A 23,106-nucleotide genomic window follows, 5' to 3' on the forward strand; every position below is an offset into this window, starting at 1 on the left:
CCTACCAACAGCACATTAAGAACTGTAATATCTTATGTTTCACTGAGTCGTGGCTGAACGACAACACGGATAATATAGAGCTGGCGGGATTTCCATGCATCGGCAGAACAGAGAAGAAGCTACGTCTGGAAAGACAATGGGTGTGTGTCTATTTATAAATAACAGCTGGTGCATAATGTCTAATATTAAGAAGTCTTGAGGTATTTCTCGTCTGAGGTAGAGTACCTTATGATAAGCTGTAGACCACAATATCTACCAAGAGAGTTCTCATCTATATTATTCGTAGCCGTCTATTTATCACCACAGACCGATGCTGGTGCTAAAACTGCACTCAATGAGCTGTTTAATAAGGCCATAAGCAAACAAGAAAATGCTCATCCAGAAGCGGCGCGCCTAGTGGCCAGGGACTTTAATGCAGGCAAACTTAAATCAGTTTTACAACATTTCTACCAGCATGTCACATGTGCAACCAGAGGAGAAAAGAACTCGACCACCTTTACTCCACACACAGAGATGCATACAAAGCTCTCCCCCGCCCTCCATTTGGCAAATCTGACCATAATTCTATCCTCCTGATTCCTGCTTACAAGCAAAAACTAAAGCAGGAAGTACCAGTGACTCGCTTAATACGGAAGTGGTCAGATGACGCGGATGCTACACTACAGGACTGTTTTGCTAGCACAGACTGGAATATGTTCCGGGATTCATCTAATGGCATTGAGGAGTATACCACCTCAGTGTTCAACACCATAGTGCCATAAGGCGTTACAGAGGGTAGTGCGCACAGCCCAGTACATCACTGGGGTCAAGCTTCCTGACATCCAGGACCTCTATACCAGGCGGTGTCAGAGTAAGGCCCAAAAAATTGTCAAAGACTCCAGTCACCCAAGTCATAGACTGTTCTCTCTGCTACCACATGGCAAGCGGTACCGGAGAGCCAAGTATAGGACAAAAAGTCTCCTTAACAGCTTCTACCCCCAAGCCATAAGACTGCTGAACAGTTAATCAAATGGCCACCCAGACTATTTCAATTGCGCCCGCCGCCCTACTGCTGCTACTCGCTGTTTATTACCTATGCATTGTCACTTTACAAATGACCTCGACTAACCTGTACCCCCGCACATTGACTCAGTACCGGTACCTCCTGTATATAGCCTTGTTATGGTTATGTAATTTCCTTGTGTTCTTTATTTATTTATTTATTTATTTTTTACTTACTTTAGTTTATTTAGTAAATATATTCTTAACTCTATTTCTTGAACTGCATTGTTGATTAAAGGCTTGTTAGTAGGCATTTCACGGAAAGGTCTACAACTGTTGTACTCTGCGCACGAGACAAATAAAATGTGATTTGATTTGACACACAAACACGCACCTCTCCTCCTTTCCCCTCAGACTCTCCTCCCTCCTTCTATTCCCCTCCCTGATGGACCAACAGTGTAGTTGTCACGCTGTCATTCAGTCTGTGACCTGTTGTAACGATGCGTTACCTGATTCTATTCATTCTGGTCTGCTCTGGAACTCTCCTGTCTATTACGCTCATAGACTACTACCAACCTCAAAGGTACGTTTGTAATACTGTGAATGTGCGTGTGTGTAATGGGGACATAAGAGTCACTTAGTTTAGAGTGATCAACACAATGTTCAGCAGTTTTTGACTTTCTGTAATACACATCATTTCCAGTGTTCTGTTTGTGACTGTCAAGGTGCCGGTTCATGGTAACTGGACTTGAAGATGACTGTTATGGATTATTCTCTTACCTGTTGATAATGATTCATGTCAGACTGGAGATACAATAACTGAAGACACACTGATTATTCACTGGTGTATTGTATTGATAGTGTTCTGTGAACACTGTGTGATTCTGTATTAGTGATTCATTTTTATTTGGGTTTCATACAAGCCTCTCGGGCCGGTGTTTACATAACATTGTTGCGATTTCGGGCACAGAGCCTTGGGGGTGAGAAGGTTCCAGCTAGTGTATCCCTCTGTCCTTTTACTGTTGATAGATATGGATGTCTGGTTCAGGGCCCAAACTACCAATGGACTGTCATGATTATTTATTTACAAGCTCATTGTGATTTGCTCTTTAGTGCCATCAATCCAAGCACTGGGTGTCAGGTCTGCTGATGGCAGAGCAGTAGGTAAATGAACAGCTTGTTTTGAAACCATAACATGTACACAAATTAACCACACTTTTATGGACATTTTAATCATAATCCTTGAATTATATAACATACACTGAGTGTACAAAACATTAGCAACACTGGCTCTTTCCATGACATTGCTTACACCTGGATTCACCTGGTCGGTCTATGATCCCTTATTGATGTCACCTGTGAAATCCAACTAAATATTAGGAAGGTGTTCTTAATGTCTGTACACTCAGTATGAAAATATAAATATATATATTTATTTACATATTTAGATTTCTTTACTTTTTTTGACCAATCACAAGTGGGGCACCGCCCCTAACACCCTAATGGACGGGCCACCATTGCTCTGATATATGTGCAAGCTAGGAGCACTGATTTGTGACCGACCGGCTCGATTCGGTCTTATGTAGCAAAATTTGAAATTGTGTTTTTTACATTGGATAAAAGCAGACTAGAAAATTGTATATCTAGAAAATTGTATATAATACACTACAGTTGAGGAACAACGGGAAAGTTACTCTGCTTTGAAAGTTGTGAAAATGGCCTTTGAATCTTTTGGAACACCTACTGGAGAGCCCTTCTTTGTCTACACCCATTCAGCATCGTTCACACCCTCTTAAGCTTTATCCCCACCCATCTCTTTAAGGGTTGATCCTAACAACAGCAGTCAAGCACCCAAGCTAACTGGCTAACATTGGCTAGCTTGCTTGCTACTTCCAGACACAAATGAGAGAACAGCTCAGTCTGTGTCACGACTCCTGCCGAGGGTGACTCCTCTCCCTGTTCGGGTGGCGCTCGGCGGTCGTCGTCACCGGCCTACTAGCTGCCACCGATCCCTTTTTCCCTTTTCTGTTGGTTATGCCTTTATTTGTTGCACCCGTTTTCAATTAGGTTATTAGATGAGCATTTAAGCCCGTCTCCCCACCTGTTCTGTGTGCGGGCTTGTTTCTTTCATTTACACTGTGTGTTGTGTAGTGGATCGTGTTTTTTGGGACTTTGTATTTTGATATGCCCTGTTGGTTTGGGCGAATACTCTGTTGGTTGTGCGTAATTAAAAGCACTGTACTAAACGCTTCTGCTTCCTGCACCTGACTCCACACCCACAACATCCAAGCGTTACACTCTGACCATTTTACTCGCCCTAGCAGAGCTGGTTAGGCTATTTGTATGCTATCCCGAGTGTTGGTGACTGCAACTGTGCTGCTGGCAACAATTTACGCTTTTTTGGCAACGTTTACTGACACCGGCCATATTCAACGGGTGTTGAGAGTTCGTCAATTCATCAGTTATTCTGCGCTCTGGCACACTCAGACGAGAGTTCTCTGAAATTGGAGTAGATAACCAGAGCAAATTTACCAGCTATGTCTATCAACAGTTGTCAAAGTGACATCATTAACATTCTATTGAAATTATTAATTGCATGGAGTCTTTTTTAAGACATGTAGCTAGCTAGCTAAACAAAGGCCTGCCAAAGACTAAAGCAAAGCAATTGGCTAGATACTGCTCTGTTTCAGCTGTTATGGGCAGCCTAGCTGTTTGGAGAAGGTGCTTTCTGTATCCTTAAGTGTCCATGCATACAACGACCTTCGAAATTTTTAAAACCTTCTGGAATGTAATGTGATTTGTGGATTCAAATCAATTATTTAAAGTTTGTGTATGTGGTCTCTGTTGATAACAAATCTGTTAACAAAACGAACAAACAAATTGTTTAGAATTCTTCAATGTAACCACTAACAATGATAAAGTTTAAAAAAATGACAAGATTCATAACTTTTTGCCCAGATTGATACAACTTCCTGAACTAAGATGGCTTCCAAGTCAGGTGATCTGTAAGGTGACCCGTTATCTGAATCTATAAAACATCATTTGGTTTAGCAGCCATCAGAGGACTCTCTTCCAGTATGCGTTCTTGACGAAAAAATAATCATCAGTGGAGGCTGGTGGGAGGAGCTATAGGAGGACGGGCTCATTGTAATGGCTGGAATGGAAAATATGGATCGTATCAAACATATGGAAACTACATGTTTGACTGGGTTCCATTCATTCCATTCCAGCCATTACAATGAGCCCTCTGTGCTAGGATGGTTTTTGGTGCTAAAATGGTCTTGATAAATGTGTGTGTTGCAGAGATGAGTTCCTGGACTCTGTCCAGAAGAGTTTGCAGTGCAGAAGACTGCGAGAAAAACTGGTGACCATGACTTCTATGAAAAAGTAGGTCGAGTTTAGAATTTTATTAGGATCCCCATTAGCTCACACCATGATGTCAGCTAATCGAGCGAGAGAGAACGGTGTAGTTTCTCCCTCGCCTGACTTGCTCTTACTATGTTTCATGCTAGTCATATAGTTCTGATCAGATCAACCAGACAATCCATCCTGATCCAACAAGTTCTCCATCTATGAGTCGTGTGTCTGTGTGTAACAAGATCTCATAGTTTGACACCGTCTGACTTCAGTATTCTATATTTGTCCACGTTTGTCCAAAGGTTGTGTTTTAACAGTTAACCAATCTGAATTAATGCCTAAACTTAAGTTCAGGGCTAAGGTTTGGGTTAGGGAATACAAAATATTTAAAAATGAGCATCCGTCATCCGCATCGCTGCAAGCCTACTTGATGGTAATTGAGTTCACCATTGCCGCTAGTGATCGGTATTGAAGGCATCTCCCGACATCGTGGCAATGTGAACGAACATCAAACATTGCATTGGATCTGGAGTGACCTGGCTGGTGTGTGTGTGTGTGTGTGTGTGTGTGTGTGTGTGTGTGTGTGTGTGTGTGTGTGTGTGTGTGTGTGCGTGCGTGCGTGCGTGCGTGCGTGCGTGCGTGCGTGCGTGCGTGCGTGCGTCAGAGTAGACATTGCCCTGTTCTCTCAGGAGGTGAGAGAGCTGATGAACTGTCCTTGGAGACTCAACATCACACACAGAGAACTGCACAGGTGAGACACACAAACACACACACCTTGCTCAGTCTTACGATTATCTCAAACAAACATAATGCCCCCCCCCCCCCACCCCCCCACCCCAGGACAGAGTTGTGGTCATGCTGTAACGCGTCTGATAGGCTGATGGTGACCAGACAGAACACCAATCAGAACCAGAGTCTGACCTACGAGGTAGAGAGGAGGATGAAGAGAAAGGTGGACCAAGCACTATGGGAGATGCTGCCTCAGGTGTGTATGTGCGCAAGTCTTCAGTTCTCAGACAAAGTTAGTCATCACACGAGCGTGGTTTACCAGCATGGTGTGTGTGTGTGTAGACCGTACCCTGGAGTAAAGGTTCGTTGAGTCGTTGTGCCGTGGTGGGAAGTGGAGGAATCCTGCAGAACAGCAGCTGTGGAGCGGAAATAGACAATGCTGACTATGTCATTAGGTATAAGTAACAACATTATCTATCAAGCAATCAATCAATCAATCAATCAATCAATCAATCAATCAATCAATCAATCAATCAACCCGTTATTGGTAGTAATCTATAGCAATGTAGTTCTGTTGTGTAGTGTTCAACGTTGATGTGATGTGTGACTGTTGTTGTTTATAATCTTGTGTATATAATGTTGTTTGAAAGTTATTTCTTCCTATCGAAACCATTACCTCTTTCTGAGTCCATCACCAATTTGTACATGGCGCTCTTTTCAGTTATTATTTGTAATGTTGTGTGAATGTTGTTAAGTCGTGTATGGTTGAATAATGTCATGTGAATGTTGATGTCATGTTGTGTGAATGTTGTCGTTTACATTGCTGTTTCTAATCTTGTGTGAATGTTGTGTGATCGTAGTTGTTTGTAATGTTGTGTGATTGTTATTGTTGTTATTGTTGTTGACAGGTTTAACCTGGCTCCTATCAACAAGAGTTATGACGTGGGAGTGAAGACAGACCTCATAACAGCCAACCCTTCCCAGATCAATAAAGGGTATATACTCTATCAATACACATGATCAGAAACAGACAAAGAGCTCTATTTTCATGTCATCTGACCGAAGCACCGGTTCCAATCCTAGTGCCAATGCCATTTATCAAAAACCAGTCAGTGCTACAGTATGGTCAGACGACATGAAAAAGAAGCCTACTCAGAGAAGTAGCTCATACCTACAGTAAAATACAGTGGTGGATCTTTGATGCTATGGGGCTATTTTGATTCCACTGGTCCTGGGGCCCTTGTTAGGGTCAACGGCATCATTAACTCCACCAAGTATCAGGACATTTTAGTCAAAGACCTGGTTGCCTCTTCAACATTTTTACAAATGGATAAGAATGAAAAGCTGAAATGTCTTGAGTCAATAGGTATTCAACGTCTTTGTTATGGCAAGTCTAAATAAGTTCAGGAGTAAAAATGTCCTTAAGTCACATAATAAGTTGCATGGACTCACTCTATGTGCAATGGTAGATAAGTAAAAATAAAAATAAAATAAACATTGAATATCTCTTTGAGCATGATGAAGTTTTAATTACACTACAAAGATACAGGCGTCCTTCCTAACTCAGTTGCCGGAAAGGAAGGAAACCGCTCAGGGATTTCACCATGAGGCCAATGGTGACTTTAAAAACGTTACAGTTTAATGGCTGTGATAGGAGAAAACTGTGGATGGATCAACAACATTGCAGTTACTCCACAATACTAACCTAATTGACAGAGTGAAAAGAAGGAAGCTTGTATAGAATAAAAATATTCCAAAACATCCATCCTGTTTGCAACAAGGCACTAAAGTAATACTGCAAAAAATGTAGCAAAACAATTAGATTTTTGTCCTGAATACAAAGTGTTATGTTTGGGGAAAATCCAACACAAGACATTACTGAGTACCACTCTCCATTTTTTGAAACATAGTGGTGGCTGCATCATGTTATGGGTATGCTTGTAATCGTTAAGGACTAGGGAGTCTTTCAGGATAAAAAAATAAACGTAATGGAGTTAAGCACAGGCAAAATCCTAGAGGAAAACTTGGTTCAGTCTGCTTTCCAACAGACACTAGGAGACAAATTCACCTTTCAGCAGGATAATTACCTAAAACACAAAGCCAAATATACACTTTAGCGGCTTACCAAGACAGTATTGAATGTTCCTGAGTGGCCTAGTTACAGTTTTGACTTAAATCGTCTTGAAAATCTATGGTAAGACTAGCCATGATCAACAACAAACTTTACAGAGCTTGAAGAATTTTTTAAAGAATAATCGGGATTCCAGGTATGCAAAGCTCTTAGAGACTTACCTAGAAAGACTCATTGCTCACTGACTCACTTTAAGATGGCGCCGACAGACATGACAGCTTTGCTGCCCGCTCCTAAGCAACTTTAAGAGCTTTGCACACCTGGATTGCACAATATTTGCAGATTATTCTTACATTATTAGCCTAGAGCGTGTTTTGTGTTATTACATACAGCCAGAAATAACTTATGGATATCAGAGCAGCGGTAACTCACCAGCATTCCGACCAGACATACGATTTTCTCGAATTGGATCCTTTGTTCGTATCCCCCCAAAGCAACTGAACTTATCCCAGAGGCTGCTCCAAGACACCGCCGGCGGAGAAGAGGTATTTGGAGTGGACATCTAGTCTGACTCAGGAGACGTGCACACCATCCACCACTTCCAAGTATATTACTCGTTAACCTGTTGGGGCTAGGGGCAGTATTTTCACGGCTGGATAAAAAAAACGTACCCGATTTAATCTGGTTACTAATCCTACCCAGTAACTAGAATATGCATATACTTATTATATATGGATAGAAAACACCCTAAAGTTTCTAAAACTGTTTGTGAGTATAACAGAACTCATTTGGCAGGCAAAACCCTGAGACATTTTCTGACAGGAAGTGGATACCTGATGTGTTGAATTACCTTTAAGCCTATGCCATTGAAACACACCGGGGCTGATTAATGTTTTGGCACTTCCTATTGCTTCCACTAGATGTCACCAGCCTTTACAAAGTGTTTTGAGTCTTCTACTATGATATCTGACCGAACAAGAGCCTTGGAACGGTGATGGCCGATTAGACTCTGGCGCGCGAGGTCATGTTGGGTACCCTCGTTCCAATACGTTTTAAAAGAGAATGCATTCGTCCACCTTGAATATTATTAATGTTCTGGTTAAAAAAGGCACTAATGATTTATGCTATACAACGTTTGACATGTTTGAACGAACGTAAATATATTTTTTCCCCTCGTTCATGAAGTGAAGTCCGGCGGGCTTAGATCATGTGCTAACAACATGGAGCTTTTTGGACATAAATGATGAGCTTTTTTGAACAAAACTACATTTGTTATGGACCTGGGATTCCTGGAAGTGACATCTGATGAAGAGAATCAAAGGTAATGGATTATTTACATAGTATTTTCGATTTTAGATCTCTCCAACATGGCCGTTTGTCTGTATTGCAAAGCGTATTTTTCTGGGCGCAGTGCTCAGATTATTGCAAAGTGTGATTTCCCAGTAAGGTTATTTTTAAATCTGGCAAGTCGATTGCGTTCAAGAGATGTAAATCTATAATTCTTTAAATGACAATATAATATTTTACCAATGTTTTCTAATTTTAATTATTTAATTTGTGGTGCTGACTTGACTGCCGGTTATTGAAGGGAAACGATTTCCTGAACATCAACGCCATAGTAAAACGCTGTTTTTGGATATAAATATGAACTTGATAGAACTAAAAATGCATGCATTGTCTAACATAATGTCCTAGGAGTGTCATCTGATAGAGATTGTCAAAGGTTAGTGCATCATTTTAGCTGGTTTTATGGTTTTGGTGACGCCTGTCTTTGAATTGACAAAACATTACACACAGCTATTGTCAATGTACTCTCCTAACATAATCTAACTTTATGCTTTCGCCGTAAAACCTTTTTGAAATCGGACAACGTGGTTAGATTAAGGAGATGTTTATCTTTCAAAGGGTGTAAGATAGTTGTATGTTTGAAAAATTTGAATTTTGACATTTATTTGGTTTCAAATTTGCCGCTCTTGAAATGCACCTGCTGTTGATAGGGTGCACCACGGGTGGCACGCTAGCGTCCCACATAGCCCCAAGAGGTTAATGTTCTGTCCCTGGACAATAAAGTAGACAAGCTCATTGGCAAGGATTTCCTTATAGAGAGACATCAGGGACTGTAACATACTCTGTTTCACGGAATCATGGATCTCTCCGGATATACTGTCCCCATCCATACAGCCAGCTGGGTTCTCAGTACACATGTCAGACAGGAATAAATAACTATCCGGGAAGAAGAAAGGCGTAGGTTTATGTTTCATGATTAGCTACTCATGGTGTGACTGTGATAACGTACAGTAACTCAAGTTCTTTTCTTCACCCGACCTAGAATACCTCACAATCAAATGCCGACCGTATTACCTCCCAAGAGAATTCTCTTCAGTTATAGTCAGAGCCATGTATAATCCGCCTTAAGCCGATACCATGACGGCCCTCAAGGAACTACACTGGACTTTGTGCAAACTGGAAACCACATATCCTGAGGCCGCATTTACTGTAGCTGGGGACCTTAACCTCTTGGGGCTAGGTGGGACGCTAGCGTGCCACCCGTGGTGCACTCCATCAACAGCAGGTGCATTTCAAGAGCGGCAAATTTGAATCCAAATAAATGTCAAAATTCAAATTTTTCAAAAATACAACTATGTTACACCATTTGAAAGATAAACATCTCCTTAATCTAACCACGTTTTACGATTTCAAAAAGGTTTTACGGCGAAAGCATAAATTTAGAGTATGTTAGGACAGTACATTTACAAGAGTTGTGTGTAATGTTTTGTCAAGTCAAAGACAGGGTCACCAAAACCATAAAACCAGCTAAAATGATACACTAACCTTTTACAATCTCCATCAGATGACACTCCTAGGACATTATGTTAGACAATGCATGCATTTTTAGTTCTATCAAGTTCATATTTATATACAAAAACAGCGTTTTACTATGGCATTGATGTTGAGGAAATCGTTTCCCTCCAATAACCGGCAGTCAAGTCAGCGTCACAAATTAAATAATTAAAATTAGAAAACATTGGTAAAATATTATATTGTCATTTAAAGAATTATAGATTTACATCTTTTGAACGCAATCAACTTGCCAGATTTAAAAATAACCTTACTGGGAAATCACACTTTGCAATAATCTGAGCACTGTGCCCAGAAAAATACGCGTTGCGATACAGACTAGACGTCATGTTGGGGAGATCTAAAATCGAAAATACTATGTAAATAATCCATTACCTTTGATTCTCTTCATCAGATGTCACTTCCAGGTATCACAGGTCCATAACGAATGTAGTTTTGTTCAAAAAAGCTCATCATTTATGTCCAAAAATCTCCGTCTCGTTAGCACATGATGTAAGCCAGCCGGACTTCTCGTCATGAACGAGGGGAAAAAATATATTTCCGTTCGTTCAAACATGTCAAACGTTGTATAGCATAAATCATTAGGGCCTTTTTTAACCAGAACATGAATAATATTCAAGGTGGACGAATGCATAGCCTTTTATAACGTATTGGAACGAGGGTACCCAACATGAAGTAGCGCGCCAGGTGTCTAATGGGACATCACCGTTCCATGGCTCTTGTTCGGTCAGATCTCCCTCCAGAAGACTCAAAACACTTTGTAAAGGCTGGTGACATCTAGTGGAAGCAATAGGAAGTGCCAAAATATTCCTAAACCCCTGTGTTTTTCAATGGGATAGGTTTAAACTCAATACAACACATCAGGTATCCACTTCCTGTCAGAAAATGTCTCAGGGTTTTGCCTGCCAAATGAGTTCTGTTATACTCACAGACACCATTCAAACAGTTTTGGAAACTTTAGAGTGTTTTCTATCCATATATAATAAGTATATGCATATTCTAGTTACTGGGTAGGATTAGTAACCAGATTAAATCGGGTACATTTTTTTTATCCAGACGTGCAAATGCTGCCCCCTAGACCCAACAGGTTAACAAAGCAAATTTGAGGAAAACGCTACGGAAGTTCTATCAACACATTGCCTGTAGTACTTGTGCTTCAAAAACTCTCGACCATTGTTACTCTCTCTCCGTGATGGCTACAAGGCCCTCCCCTGCCCTCCCTTCTGCAAATCAGATCAAAACTCCATTCTGCTCCTCCCTTTCTATAGGCAGAAAATCAAACAGGAAGTACCCGTGCTAATGTCTATTCAACGCTGGTCTGATTAATCGGAATCCATGCTTTAAGATTATTTTGATCACGCAGACTGGGATATTTTCGGGGTTGCCTCCGAGAATAACATTGACGTATACACTGACACAGTGACCGTGTTCATCAGGAAGTGTATAGGAGATGTTGTTCCCACTGTGACTATTAAAACCTACCCAAACCAAAAACCGGATAGTTGGCAGCATTCGGGCAAAACTGAAAGCGCAAACCACCGCACTTAACCAAGGCAAGGGGACTGGGAATACGGTTGAATACAAACAGTGCAGTTACGCCCTCCATAAGGAAATCAAACAGGCAAAACGTCAGCACAGATACAAAGTGGAGTCACAATTCAACGGCCCAGACACGAGATGCATGTGGCAGGGACTCCAGAAAATAATGGATTACAAAGGGAAAACCAGCCAGACGGCATCCCTAGCCGCATTACATTTAAGTCATTTAGCCTGTTGGGTCTAGGGGGCAGCATTTGCACGTCTGGATAAAAAAAATGTACCCGATTTAATCTGGTTACTAATCCTACCCAGTAACTAGAATATGCATATACTTATTATATATGGATAGAAAACACTCTAAAGTTTCCAAAACTGTTTGAATGGTGTCTGTGAGTATAACAGAACTCATTTGGCAGGCAAAACCCTGAGACATTTTCTGACAGGAAGTGGATACCTGATGTGTTGTATTGACTTTAAACCTATCCCATTGAAAAACACAGGGGTTTAGGAATATTTTGGCACTTCCTATTGCTTCCACTAGATGTCACCAGCCTTTACAAAGTGTTTTGAGTCTTCTGGAGGGAGATCTGACCGAACAAGAGCCATGGAACGATGATGTCCCATTAGACACCTGGCGCGCTAGTTCATGTTGGGTACCCTCGTTCCAATACGTTATAAAAGAGTATGCATTCGTCCACCTTGAATATTATTCATGTTCTGGTTAAAAAAGGCCCTAATGATTTATGCTATACAACGTTTGACATGTTTGAACGAACGGAAATATATTTTTTCCCCTCGTTCATGACGAGAAGTCCGGCTGGCTTACATCATGTGCTAACGAGACGGAGATTTTTGGACATAAATGATGAGCTTTTTTGAACAAAACTACATTCGTTATGGACCTGTGATACCTGGAAGTGACATCTGATGAAGAGAATCAAAGGTAATGGATTATTTACATAGTATTTTCGATTTTAGATCTCCCCAACATGACGTCTAGTCTGTATCGCAACGCGTATTTTTCTGGCCGCAGTGCTCAGATTATTGCAAAGTGTGATTTCCCAGTAAGGTTATTTTTAAATCTGGCAAGTTGATTGCGTTCAAGAGATGTAAATCTATAATTCTTTAAATGACAATATAATATTTTACCAATGTTTTCTAATTTTAATTATTTAATTTGTTACGCTGACTTGACTGCCGGTTATTGGAGGGAAACGATTTCCTCAACATCAATGCCATAGTAAAACGCTGTTTTTGGATATAAATATGAACTTGATAGAACTAAACATGCATGCATTGTCTAACATAATGTCCTAGGAGTGTCATCTGATGGAGATTGTAAAAGGTTAGTGCATCATTTTAGCTGGTTTTATGGTTTTGGTGACCCTGTCTTTGACTTGACAAAACATTACACACAACTCTTGTAAATGTACTGTCCTAACATACTCTAAATTTATGCTTTCGCCGTAAAACCTTTTTGAAATCGTAAAACGTGGTTAGATTAAGGAGATGTTTATCTTTCAAATGGTGTAAAATAGTTGTATTTTTGAAAAATTTGAATTTTGACATTTATTTGGATTCAAATTTGCCGCTCTTGAAATGCACCTGCTGTTGATGGAGTGCACCACGGGTGGCACGCTAGCGTCCCACCTAGCCCCAAGAGGTTAATTAACAGACGCTCTTATCCAGAGCAACTCACAGTAGTGAATGCATACATTTCATTATTATTATTATTTTTTTTTTTTGTACTGGCCCCCCGTGGGAATCGAACCCACAACCCTGGCGTTGCAAACACCATGCTCTACCAACTGAGCCACAGGGAATCCACTGCGCATCCTCAGAGCATGCGCAGACCAGCTGGCTGGAGTGTTTGCGGACATATTCAATCTCTCCCTATCCCAGTCTGCTGTCCCCACTTGCTTCAAGATGTCCACCATTGTTCCTGTACCCAAAAAAGCAAAGGTAACTGAACTAAATGACTATCACCCCATAGCCCTCACTTCTGTCATCATGAAGTGCTTTGAGTTGCTAACCTGTCTGGGCTAGGGGGCAGTATTTTCATGGCCGGATAAAAAACTTACCCGATTTAAACTAGTTACTACTCTTGCCCAGAAACGAGAATATGCATATTATTAGTAGATTTGGATAGAAAACACTCTGACGTTTCTAAAACTGTTTGAATGATGTCTGTGAGTATAACAGAACTTATATGGCAGGCAAAAACCTGGGAAAATTCCAAGCAGGAAGTGGCCTGTCTGCGAATTTGTAGTTCTCCTTTTGCTTCTCTATCGAAACTACAGTATCTCTGGGGTTACGTAGCACTTTCTAAGACTTCCATTGGCTCTCTAAAGCATTCAGAAAGCGGATTGAGGCGTCCCCTGTCTCTGGGCAGATAATAGGTGCACAGTTTGTCAGTGGACTGCCTGGTGACTAAGAGATTGGAAATGCGCGGTCACGAGACCTCACCATTTTTTCTTTTGGCCATTGAATGAATACACTATTGTTCGGTTGGAATATTATCACTATTTTACGAGAAAAATACCATAAAAATAGATTTTAAACAGCGTTTGACATGCTTCTAAGTACGGTAATGGAACATTTTGAAATTTTGTGTCTCGAAATGCGCTTGCGCGTTACCCTTTGGATAGTGACCTGAACGCACGAACAAAATGGAGGTATTTGCACATAACTATGGATTATTTGGAACAAAAACAACATTTGTTGTGGAAGTAGCAGTCCTGGGAGTGCATTCTGATGAAGAACAGCAAAGGTAATACAATTTTTCTAATACTAATTCTGAGTTTAGTGTGCCCCGAACTTGGCGGGTGTCAAATTAGCTAGCTGTGATGGCTGAACTATGTACTCAAAATATGCTTTCGCCGAAAAGCTATTTTAAAATCTGATATGGCGATTGCATAAAGGAGTTCTGTATCTATAATTCTTAAAATAATTGTTATGTATTTTGTCAACGTTTATCATTTTGTAAATTCACCAGAAGTTTTTGCTGGGAATGCATGTTCTGAACATCACACGCCAATGTAAAAAGCTGACCCCTAGCTATTTTGACACCCACCAAGTTTGGGGCTCACTAAACTCAGAATTACTATTAGAAAAATTGGATTACCTTTTCTGTTCTTCGTCAGAATGCACTCCCAGGACTTCTACTTCAACAACAAATGTTGTTTTGGTTCCAAATAATCCATAGTTATATTCAAATAGCTCCGTTTTGTTCGTGCGTTCAGATCACTATCCGAAGGGTGACTCGCGAGCGCATTTTGTGACAAAAAATGTCAAAATCTTCCATTACCGTACTTAGAAGCAAGTCAAACGCTGTTTAAAATAAATTTTTATGCAATTTTTCTCGTAAAATAGCGATAATATTGCAACCGGGCAACGTTGTATTCATTCAAAGGCTGAAAGAAAAAAATGGAGTAGTCTCGTGACCGCGCATCTCAGTCTCACTGTCCCCAGGCTGACCACTCACAAACTCTGCTGCTGTTCTTTGCCCAGAGACAGCAGACACCCCATTCCACTTTCTGGCGGCTTTAGAGAGCCAATGGAAGCCTTAGAAAATGTCACGTTACAGCACAGATGCTGTATTTTCAATAGAGATGCAACAGAAGGACAACAAATTGTCAGACAGGGCACTTCCTGTATGGAATCTTCTCAGGTTTTGGCCTGCCATATGAGTTCTGTTATACTCACAGACACCATTCAAACAGTTTTAGAAACTTTAGAGTGTTTTCTATCCAAATCTACTAATTATATGCATATTCTCATTTCTGGGCAAGAGTAGTAACCAGTTTAAATCGGGTACGTTTTTTAACCGGCCGTCCAAATACTGCCCCCTAGCCCCAACACCTTAATTACATTTAGGCGATTAAGTAGTTTAATCACGTAATAATAATTACAGAGACTTTTTGATAAAGATTGATCTTCAGTTTAATGATGCCAAAGTCACGACACTACCAATACAATTTCATTCTAACTTATATTGACTCAGGGGGTTTAATACTTATCTAATATATTTGCGTTTCATTTTCCATTAATTATAAATAAAATGTTCAATTTTTTCTTCCACTTTGACATTACAGAGTATTTTGTGTAGATCTTTGGCAAACGGCTGAGCTGTTACAACTTCGAGGAGATGTCGCCAAGCACAGGATGCAGTTAGCATACCTTTGAGAGGGGAAGGAGCTGCTTTCCCTTGTGTCAGACTTGGTGATTCCCGGGAAATTGTGAAAACTCAGAAATGTTGTTGAAAGAGGGTGGCCTAAAACCAAAGATAAATAATATGTAAATAAGGGAAGTTTGTGTGAGAAACAATATTTATGCGTTCTTTATCTAGCTTATAGGCATCATTATTTAATTTAGAAAAGGTTTTAGAATCTAATTTGGACCTATCAGACCAAAAGACAGATTTCCACCAGTCTAATGTCCATTGCTTGTGTTTCTTGGTCCAAGCAAGTCTCTTCTTCTTATTAGTGTCCTTTAGTAGTGGTTTCTTTGCAGCAATTCAACCATGAAGGACTGATTCACACAGTCTCCTCTGAACAGTTGATGTTGAGATGTGGCTGTTATTTGAACTCTGTGAAACATTTATTTTGGCTGCAATTTCTGAGGCTGGTAACTCTAATAAACTTATCCTCTTCCTTTCCTTTGGCGGTCCTCATGAGAGCTAGTTTCATCATTGCGCTTGATGGTGTTTGCGACTGCACTTGAAGAAACTTTCAAAGTTCTTGAAATGTTCTGTACTGACTGACTTCATATCTTACAGTAATGATGGACTTTCGTTTCTCTTTGTTTATTTGAGCTGTGTAGAAAATAGTAAAATTAAAGAAAAACCCTTGAATGAGTAGGTGTGTCCAAACGTTTGACTGATACTGTACATAATCTATATATATATATATATATATATATATATATATATATATATATATATATATATATACTCTCACCTGTCTCTGCCTTGAACATGATTTCACAAACTCAAATAGATTTTTGTCGTCAAGTCGATTCTAGACATTTGTTCAACTGCCAATAACATCGACAATGCCTCACCTGTCTCCTAACTCCTCCCCTGTCTCCTAACTACTCCCCTCATCTGTCTCCTAACGCCTCCCCTCACCCGTCTCCTCACTCCTCCCCTCCCCATCTCCTAACTCACCTATACTCAGGTACCCTGACCTCCAGCAGAACCCTGGACCCCTGGCGGAAGCTCTGTCAGTCTACGGTCATGCTCATCTACTTCTCCCAGCCTTCTCCTTTGCTTTTGGGACCTCCCCCTGCTTCAAGGTGAGCTGCTACCATGTGATGAGACTAGGTAGAGGCCTGCGACCCGGCACGGGCCCGACAGGACACAATACTATGTACCCGGTCAATTTTTTTATCAGTTACTAGGGCAAGGGCTGGGCTCGGGTAGACTTTTTAAGAATGACAAAATGGATAACTAACATTTTGATCCTGGGGGGAGGAGAGTAGATAGTAATGATGTCATTAATCAGTCTTTGTTCTGTCCAAGGTGTACCATGCCCTCCGTAAGGCCCGCCCCCAACAGGAAGTGGTGTTCTTCCACCCAGACTACCTGTTTGAGCTGGGCAGGTTCTGGCGTCGTCGCGGGCAACGAGCCCCACGGCTCTCTACTGGTTTGATGCTGGCCAGCACCGCTCTGGAGATCTGTGAACAGGTGTTAGTATGTGTGTGTGTTGCCTCAGAAGATGTTTCTGTCCAATCTGAAGTCTAGGGTCACCCCACTCTACGTTTCCATGTCCTTGTGCCAGCAGTGTTGGGACACAAAGGAGGAAGACATAGGACCAGCTCAAGCACACGCTACTTGCCTCACACCAGTGCCTACTCCAAAGGGTTCAGACTTCTGACCGCCAATTGTTACACTGACCATCACCCCCTCATTGAACCATACTGCAGAAAGACCTTCCAAAGGTGTTCACAGTCTACTTTGCTAGCCAGAAATTCATTTGTGGGTGGGCTTGCAGAAATTTTGACTGAGGAGTATTTTTTCTCAATTTGATTGGATGGGCCTGGCAGGGCCTGGCTCCCCAGTGGGTGGGTCTGTGTCCACCTAGGCCCACCTATGTCTAGACCTGTGCTTAGGAGAGGTCCATAAAGGCCATGAACAGATGTTGTTTTGAAGATCATATACATCGTGCTTCTGTTATTTCTGAAGCAACACTGGGACTCTAGTAGCAGCTGGCACAAAGCTTGAATCTGAACGAGTCCTTGAGCTTCAGTACGTGAATGACAGGTTCAACTGGGCCTATGTTCTGCAGGTGGTCAGAAAAAGCGCCTAAAGTACCAATTGAAGACTTCACTGAAGAAGTGTGGGATAAACCCTGCCTCCCTCTGGACTGTTGCTGTGGACCGTTCCACCTGGTGCAGCCTCTGCCATCACGGAGAGCAGTTGGCTCAGGAAAAAAGGACTGAATGTCGCCTGGTGAAGTGACAGAGAAGACATATGACCATGGCTGCACCGGCCTCAACGATAATATGCATCCTGCATCGGATTATACAGTCATCAGCGAACCCACAAGCAGGAGAGGATGCGATCGACTACTGTCGTGGAAAATTGTCTTAAGAACATAATACTCTTACAAGAACTTTGTGAATTCAATATAGACTTTAATACAGAGTAGCAAAGCCGAGTCCTTCCATGAAAAAGACTAAATTCTCATATTACAGAGTCCTATCTTTATAGGATTCTGTCTTTGCATAACGTATAGAGTCCCCTCCCTCTATATGAAAATAACTTCCCTAGACCGTTCTTTACAATTATCTCTCCATATCAGTTGTTGCTTGTTAACGCCCACATCTGACAGCAATATAGGTTATAATGGTAGCAGGGCCTGGTCCTATATGTTCCATTTCTTATATAGCCATTCTGTCTCAGCTCTTCAAAGTGGACAGCCTAGATGCTGCTAATAATGGAAATGGCATCAGAGTCATGAGTTTTGCTCCCACACTACCTTAAGAAATTAAGTGTGTGTGTGTTTGTGTGTGTTTGTTTCTAAGTCTAGATCTCTCTTTGTTAGGTTCATCTGTACGGCTTCTGGCCCTTCCCTCTGGATCTATCCCAAAATACTTTGCCTCATCATTACTATGACAGTGTTGGTCCAAGTCACTTCATGCACGCCATGCCTGAAGAGTTCCTGCTGTTACTACAACTCCACAGCCAGGGGGCGCTACAGCTACATGTTGGACCCTGTACACTGACCCCTACACCCTAACCCATACAACCTCTGTTACTACAACTCCACAGCCAGGGGGCGCTACAGCTACATGTTGGACCCTGTACACTGACCCCTACACCCTAACCCATACAACCTCTGTTACTACAACTCCACAGCCAGGGGGCGCTACAGCTACATGTTGGACCCTGTACACCCTAACATGCGGATCATCGGGGGCCGGAACAAAATAATAATTATTTATACAGTGCAAATTGACCACAACTAAACCCCAAAAGATGTATTGTTGTATTTGTATTTGAAAACAATCATAATTTCATCAAATCAAATTGATTTATAAAGCCCTTCTTACATCAGCTGATATCTCAAAGTGCTGTATAGAAACCCAGCCTTTAAACCCCAAACAGCAAGCAATGCAGGTGTAGAAGCACGGTGGCTAGGAAAAACTCCCTAGAAAGGCCAGAACCTAGGAAGAAACCTAGAGAGGAACCAGGCTATGAGGGGTGGCCAGTCCTCTTCTGGCTGTGTCGGGTGGAGATTATAACAGAACATGGCCAAGATGTTCAAATGTTCATAGATGACCAGCAGGGTCAAAAAATAATAATAATCACAGTGGTTGTCGAGGGTGCAACAGGTCAGCACCTCAGGAGTAAATGTCAGTTGGCTTTTCATAGCCGATCATTCATACTTTGATTACTTTGAGACACAACCTTTATTCGTGGGAATACTTGGGAACAGATTTTCTAAATTAAACAATATTTTTTTGCTAAATTCCTGGTGATTGTAGTCTTTTTTGACCAAACATTACATTTATATATTTTTACAAAAAACTTGTCACATTTCTTTTACTCGCTGAACCCTGCCCTACACCCTAACCCCTGTTTCGACAACTCCAGTCAGTGGGCACTACCAGCTACATGTTGGACCCAAACCCTTTCAACTATACCTTGCTTTTTTAAATGACTTGTTTTATGTTTTCCTTATTTGACCAGGTGAGTTGACTGAGAATACATTCTCTTTCACAGCAACATTGATTTGATTTGAACAACCTGTAAACCCTACACCCTAACCCCTATTAATACAACCCCACAGCCAGGGGGCAATACAGCTACATGTTGGACTGTCTGTAACCTAATCTTAAAAAAGTTATTTATACATTATTTGTATAGTTGTTTTATGATGGGTTTTATATTTAATGGAGAACATGAAAATTGTATACTTCTATACTGAACAAAAATAAACTCAGCAAAAAAAGAAACATCCCTTTTTCGGGACCCTGTCTTTCAAAGATAATTCGTAAAAATCAAAATAACTTCACAGATCTTCATTGTAAAGGGTTTAAACACTGTTTCCCATGCTTGTTCAATGAACCATAAACAATTAATGAACATGCACCTGTGGAACGGTTGTTAAGACACTAACAGCTTACAGACGGTAGGCAATTAAGGTCACAGTTATGAAAACTTAGGACACTAAAGAGGCCTTTCTACTGACTCTGAAAAACACCAAAAGAAAGATGCCCAGGGTCCCTGCTCATCTGTGTGAATGTGCCTTAGGCATGCTGCAAGGAGGCATGAGGACTGCAGATGTGGCCAGGGCAATAAATAGCAATGTCCATACTGTGAAACGCCTAAGACAGTGCTACAGGGAGATAGGATGGACAGCTGATCGTCCTCACAGTGGCAGACCACGTGTAACAACACCTGCACAGGATCAGTACATCCGAACATCACACCTGCGGGACAGGTACAGGATGGCAACAACAACTGCCTGAGTTACACCAGGAACGCACAATCCCTCCATCAGTGAGGTCCTGTAAGGCAGGACCTCACCAGATATCACCAGCAACAATGTCACCTATGGGCACAAACCCACCGTCGCTGGACCAGACAGGACTGGCAAAAAGTGCTCTTCACTGACGAGTCACGGTTTTGTCTCACAAGGGGTGATGGTCAGATTGCAGTTTATCGTCAAAGGAATGAGCGTTACACCGAGGCCTGTACTCTGGAGCGGGATCGATTTTGAGGTGGAGGGTCTGGGGTGGTGTGTCAGCATCATCGGACTGAGCTTGTTGTCATTGCAGGCAATCTCAACGCTGTGCATTACAGGGAAGACATCCTCCTCCCTCATGTGGTACCCTTTCTGCAGGCTCATCCTGACATGACCCTCCAGCATGACAATGCCACCAGCCATAATGCTCGTTCTGTGCGTGATTTCCCGCAAGACAGGAATATATGTGTTCTGCCATGGCCAGTGAAGAGCCCGGATCTCAATCCCATTGAGCATGTATGGGACCTGTAGGATTGGAGAGTGAGGGCTAGAGCCATTCCCCCCCAGAAATGTCCGGGAACTTGCAGGTGCCTTGGTGGAAGAGTGGGGTAACATCTCACAGCAAGAACTGGCAAATCTGGTGCAGTCCATGAGGAGGAGATGCACTGCAGTACTTAATGCAGCTGTTGGCCACACCAGATACTGACTGTTACTTTTGATTTTGACCCCCTTTGTTCAGGGACACATTATTCCATTTCTGTTAGTCACATGTCTGTGGAACTTGTTCAGTTTATGTCTCAGTTCTTGAATCTTGTTATGTTCATACAAATATTTACACATGTTAAGTTTTCTGAAAATAAACGCAGTTGACATTTAGAGGACGTTTCTTTTTTTGCTGAGTTTATAAACGCAACATGCAACAATTTCAAAGATTTTACTGAGTTACAGTTCAAATAAGGAAATCAGTTCATTTTAATTAATTAAATAGGCCCTAATCTATGAATTTCAAATGACTGGGCAAGAGCGCAGCCATGGCCATGGGCAGCCAGGCCCAGCCAATCAGAAATGTTTTTTTCCACAAAAGGGTTTTATTAGACAGAAATACACCTCAGCACCCGCTCAGATGCTCCCACTTGTGAAAAAGCCGGATGTGGAGGTCCTGGGCTGGCATGGTTACACGTGGTCTGCGGTTATGAGGCCAGTTGGACATACTGCCAAATTCTCTAAAACGACGTTGGAGGCGGCTTATGGTAGATAAACGTACATTACATTCTCTGGCAACAGATCTGGTGGACATTTCTGCAGTCAGCATGCCAATTGTATTTTAGATGCTTTTCACTGTCAGCCGCAACTCAGTAATCAGCAAGGCCTTCCCAAATAGGCTTCCCAAATAGGCATACAACGTAGCCATTTTTTTTAAAGAAAAGTGGCAGCCTGAAACCAGAGTATGTATGAAATGACGAGATGCTCATGTCTCTGCCCTGACAATGGGAGTCGTTGTCCCAAAGGCGGGAAGGCAGGCGACAAGCTTAGGTCTGCATATTAACTCCATCTGTTTTACTATATGTGGCCTATGTATCTGATGCTGTCTAGCCAGAAAGAGTATGACATGCCATACTCTTTATGTCCAGACAGCATCAGATACATGGTCTACACATACTGAGACATAGGGGCGCTGCCTACCAGACGGGCCAACTGCCTTTTATGCTCACTTCGAGGCAAGCAACACTGAAGCATGCATCAGAGCACCAGCTGTTCTGGACGACTGTGTGATCATGCTCTCCGTAGCCGATGTGAGCACGACCTTTAAACAGGTCAACATTCACAAGGCCGTGAGGCTAGACGGATTACCAGGACAGGTACTCAGAGCATGGTGACCAGCTCACTAGTCACCATAGTATCACCCACCAGTAGCACGCGCTCCAGCAGGTATATCTCACTGGTCATCCCCAAAGCCAACACCTCCTTTGGCCACCTTTCCTTCCAGTTCTCTGCTGCCAATGACTGGAACAAATTGCAAAAATCGCTGAAGTTGGAGACTTATATCTCCTTCACTAAATTTAAGCATCAGCTATCTGAGCAGCTAACCGATCGCTGCAGCTGTACACAGCCCATCTGTAAATAGCCCATCCAATCTACCTACCTCATCCCCATATTGTTTCTATTTACTTTTTTGCTCTTTTGCACACCAGTATTTCATATTGCACATCATCATCTGCACATCTACCACTCCAGTGTTAATTTGCTAAATTGTAATTACTTCGCTACTATGGCCTATTTATTGCCTTACCTCCTTACTCTGTAACTCTGTTGTTGTTTTTTTTGTCGCACTGCTTTACTTTATCTTGGCCAGGTCGCAGTTGTAAATGAGACCTTGTTCTCAACTGGCCTACCTGGTTAAATAAAGGTGAAATAAAACATTAAATAAATAAATAAAACATTTAAAAAATGTGCAGACCAACTGGCAAGTGTCTTCACTGACATTTTAAATCTCTCCCTGACCGAGTCTGTAATACCTACATATTTCAAGCAGACCACCATAGTCCCATAGCACTCACCTCGGTAGCCATGAAGAGCTTTGAAAGGCTGGTCATGGCT

General features: G+C 41.8%; 1 protein-coding gene across 1 annotated transcript; it reads left to right on the forward strand.

Annotated features, from left to right (window-relative positions):
- Positions 1 to 1,443: 1,443 nt before the first annotated feature.
- Positions 1,444 to 19,998, forward strand: LOC106588277 (alpha-2,8-sialyltransferase 8F). The gene is made up of 9 exons (XM_014177109.3): positions 1,444 to 1,564; positions 4,285 to 4,368; positions 5,003 to 5,089; positions 5,179 to 5,323; positions 5,410 to 5,522; positions 5,976 to 6,062; positions 16,714 to 16,831; positions 17,058 to 17,222; positions 18,583 to 19,998. Exons 1-9 carry the CDS (start codon positions 1,482 to 1,484, stop codon positions 18,775 to 18,777), a joined length of 1,077 nt encoding a protein of 358 aa, XP_014032584.3. The 5' UTR covers positions 1,444 to 1,481; the 3' UTR covers positions 18,778 to 19,998.
- Positions 19,999 to 23,106: the final 3,108 nt, after the last annotated feature.

This window comes from Salmo salar, chromosome 27, assembly GCF_965601325.2.
Source record: "Salmo salar chromosome 27, fSalSal1, whole genome shotgun sequence".
NCBI classification, from domain to species: domain Eukaryota; kingdom Metazoa; phylum Chordata; class Actinopteri; order Salmoniformes; family Salmonidae; genus Salmo; species Salmo salar.

Excerpts from the sequence above, each read along its gene's own strand:
- LOC106588277 (XM_014177109.3), top strand. The coding sequence starts at position 1,482 with ATGCGTTACCTGATTCTATTCATTCTGGTCTGCTCTGGAACTCTCCTG. Across the intron at positions 6,063-16,713 it reads CCTTCCCAGATCAATAAAGG|GTACCCTGACCTCCAGCAGA; the intron begins GTATATACTCTA and ends ACCTATACTCAG. Across the intron at positions 16,832-17,057 it reads GGACCTCCCCCTGCTTCAAG|GTGTACCATGCCCTCCGTAA; the intron begins GTGAGCTGCTAC and ends GTTCTGTCCAAG.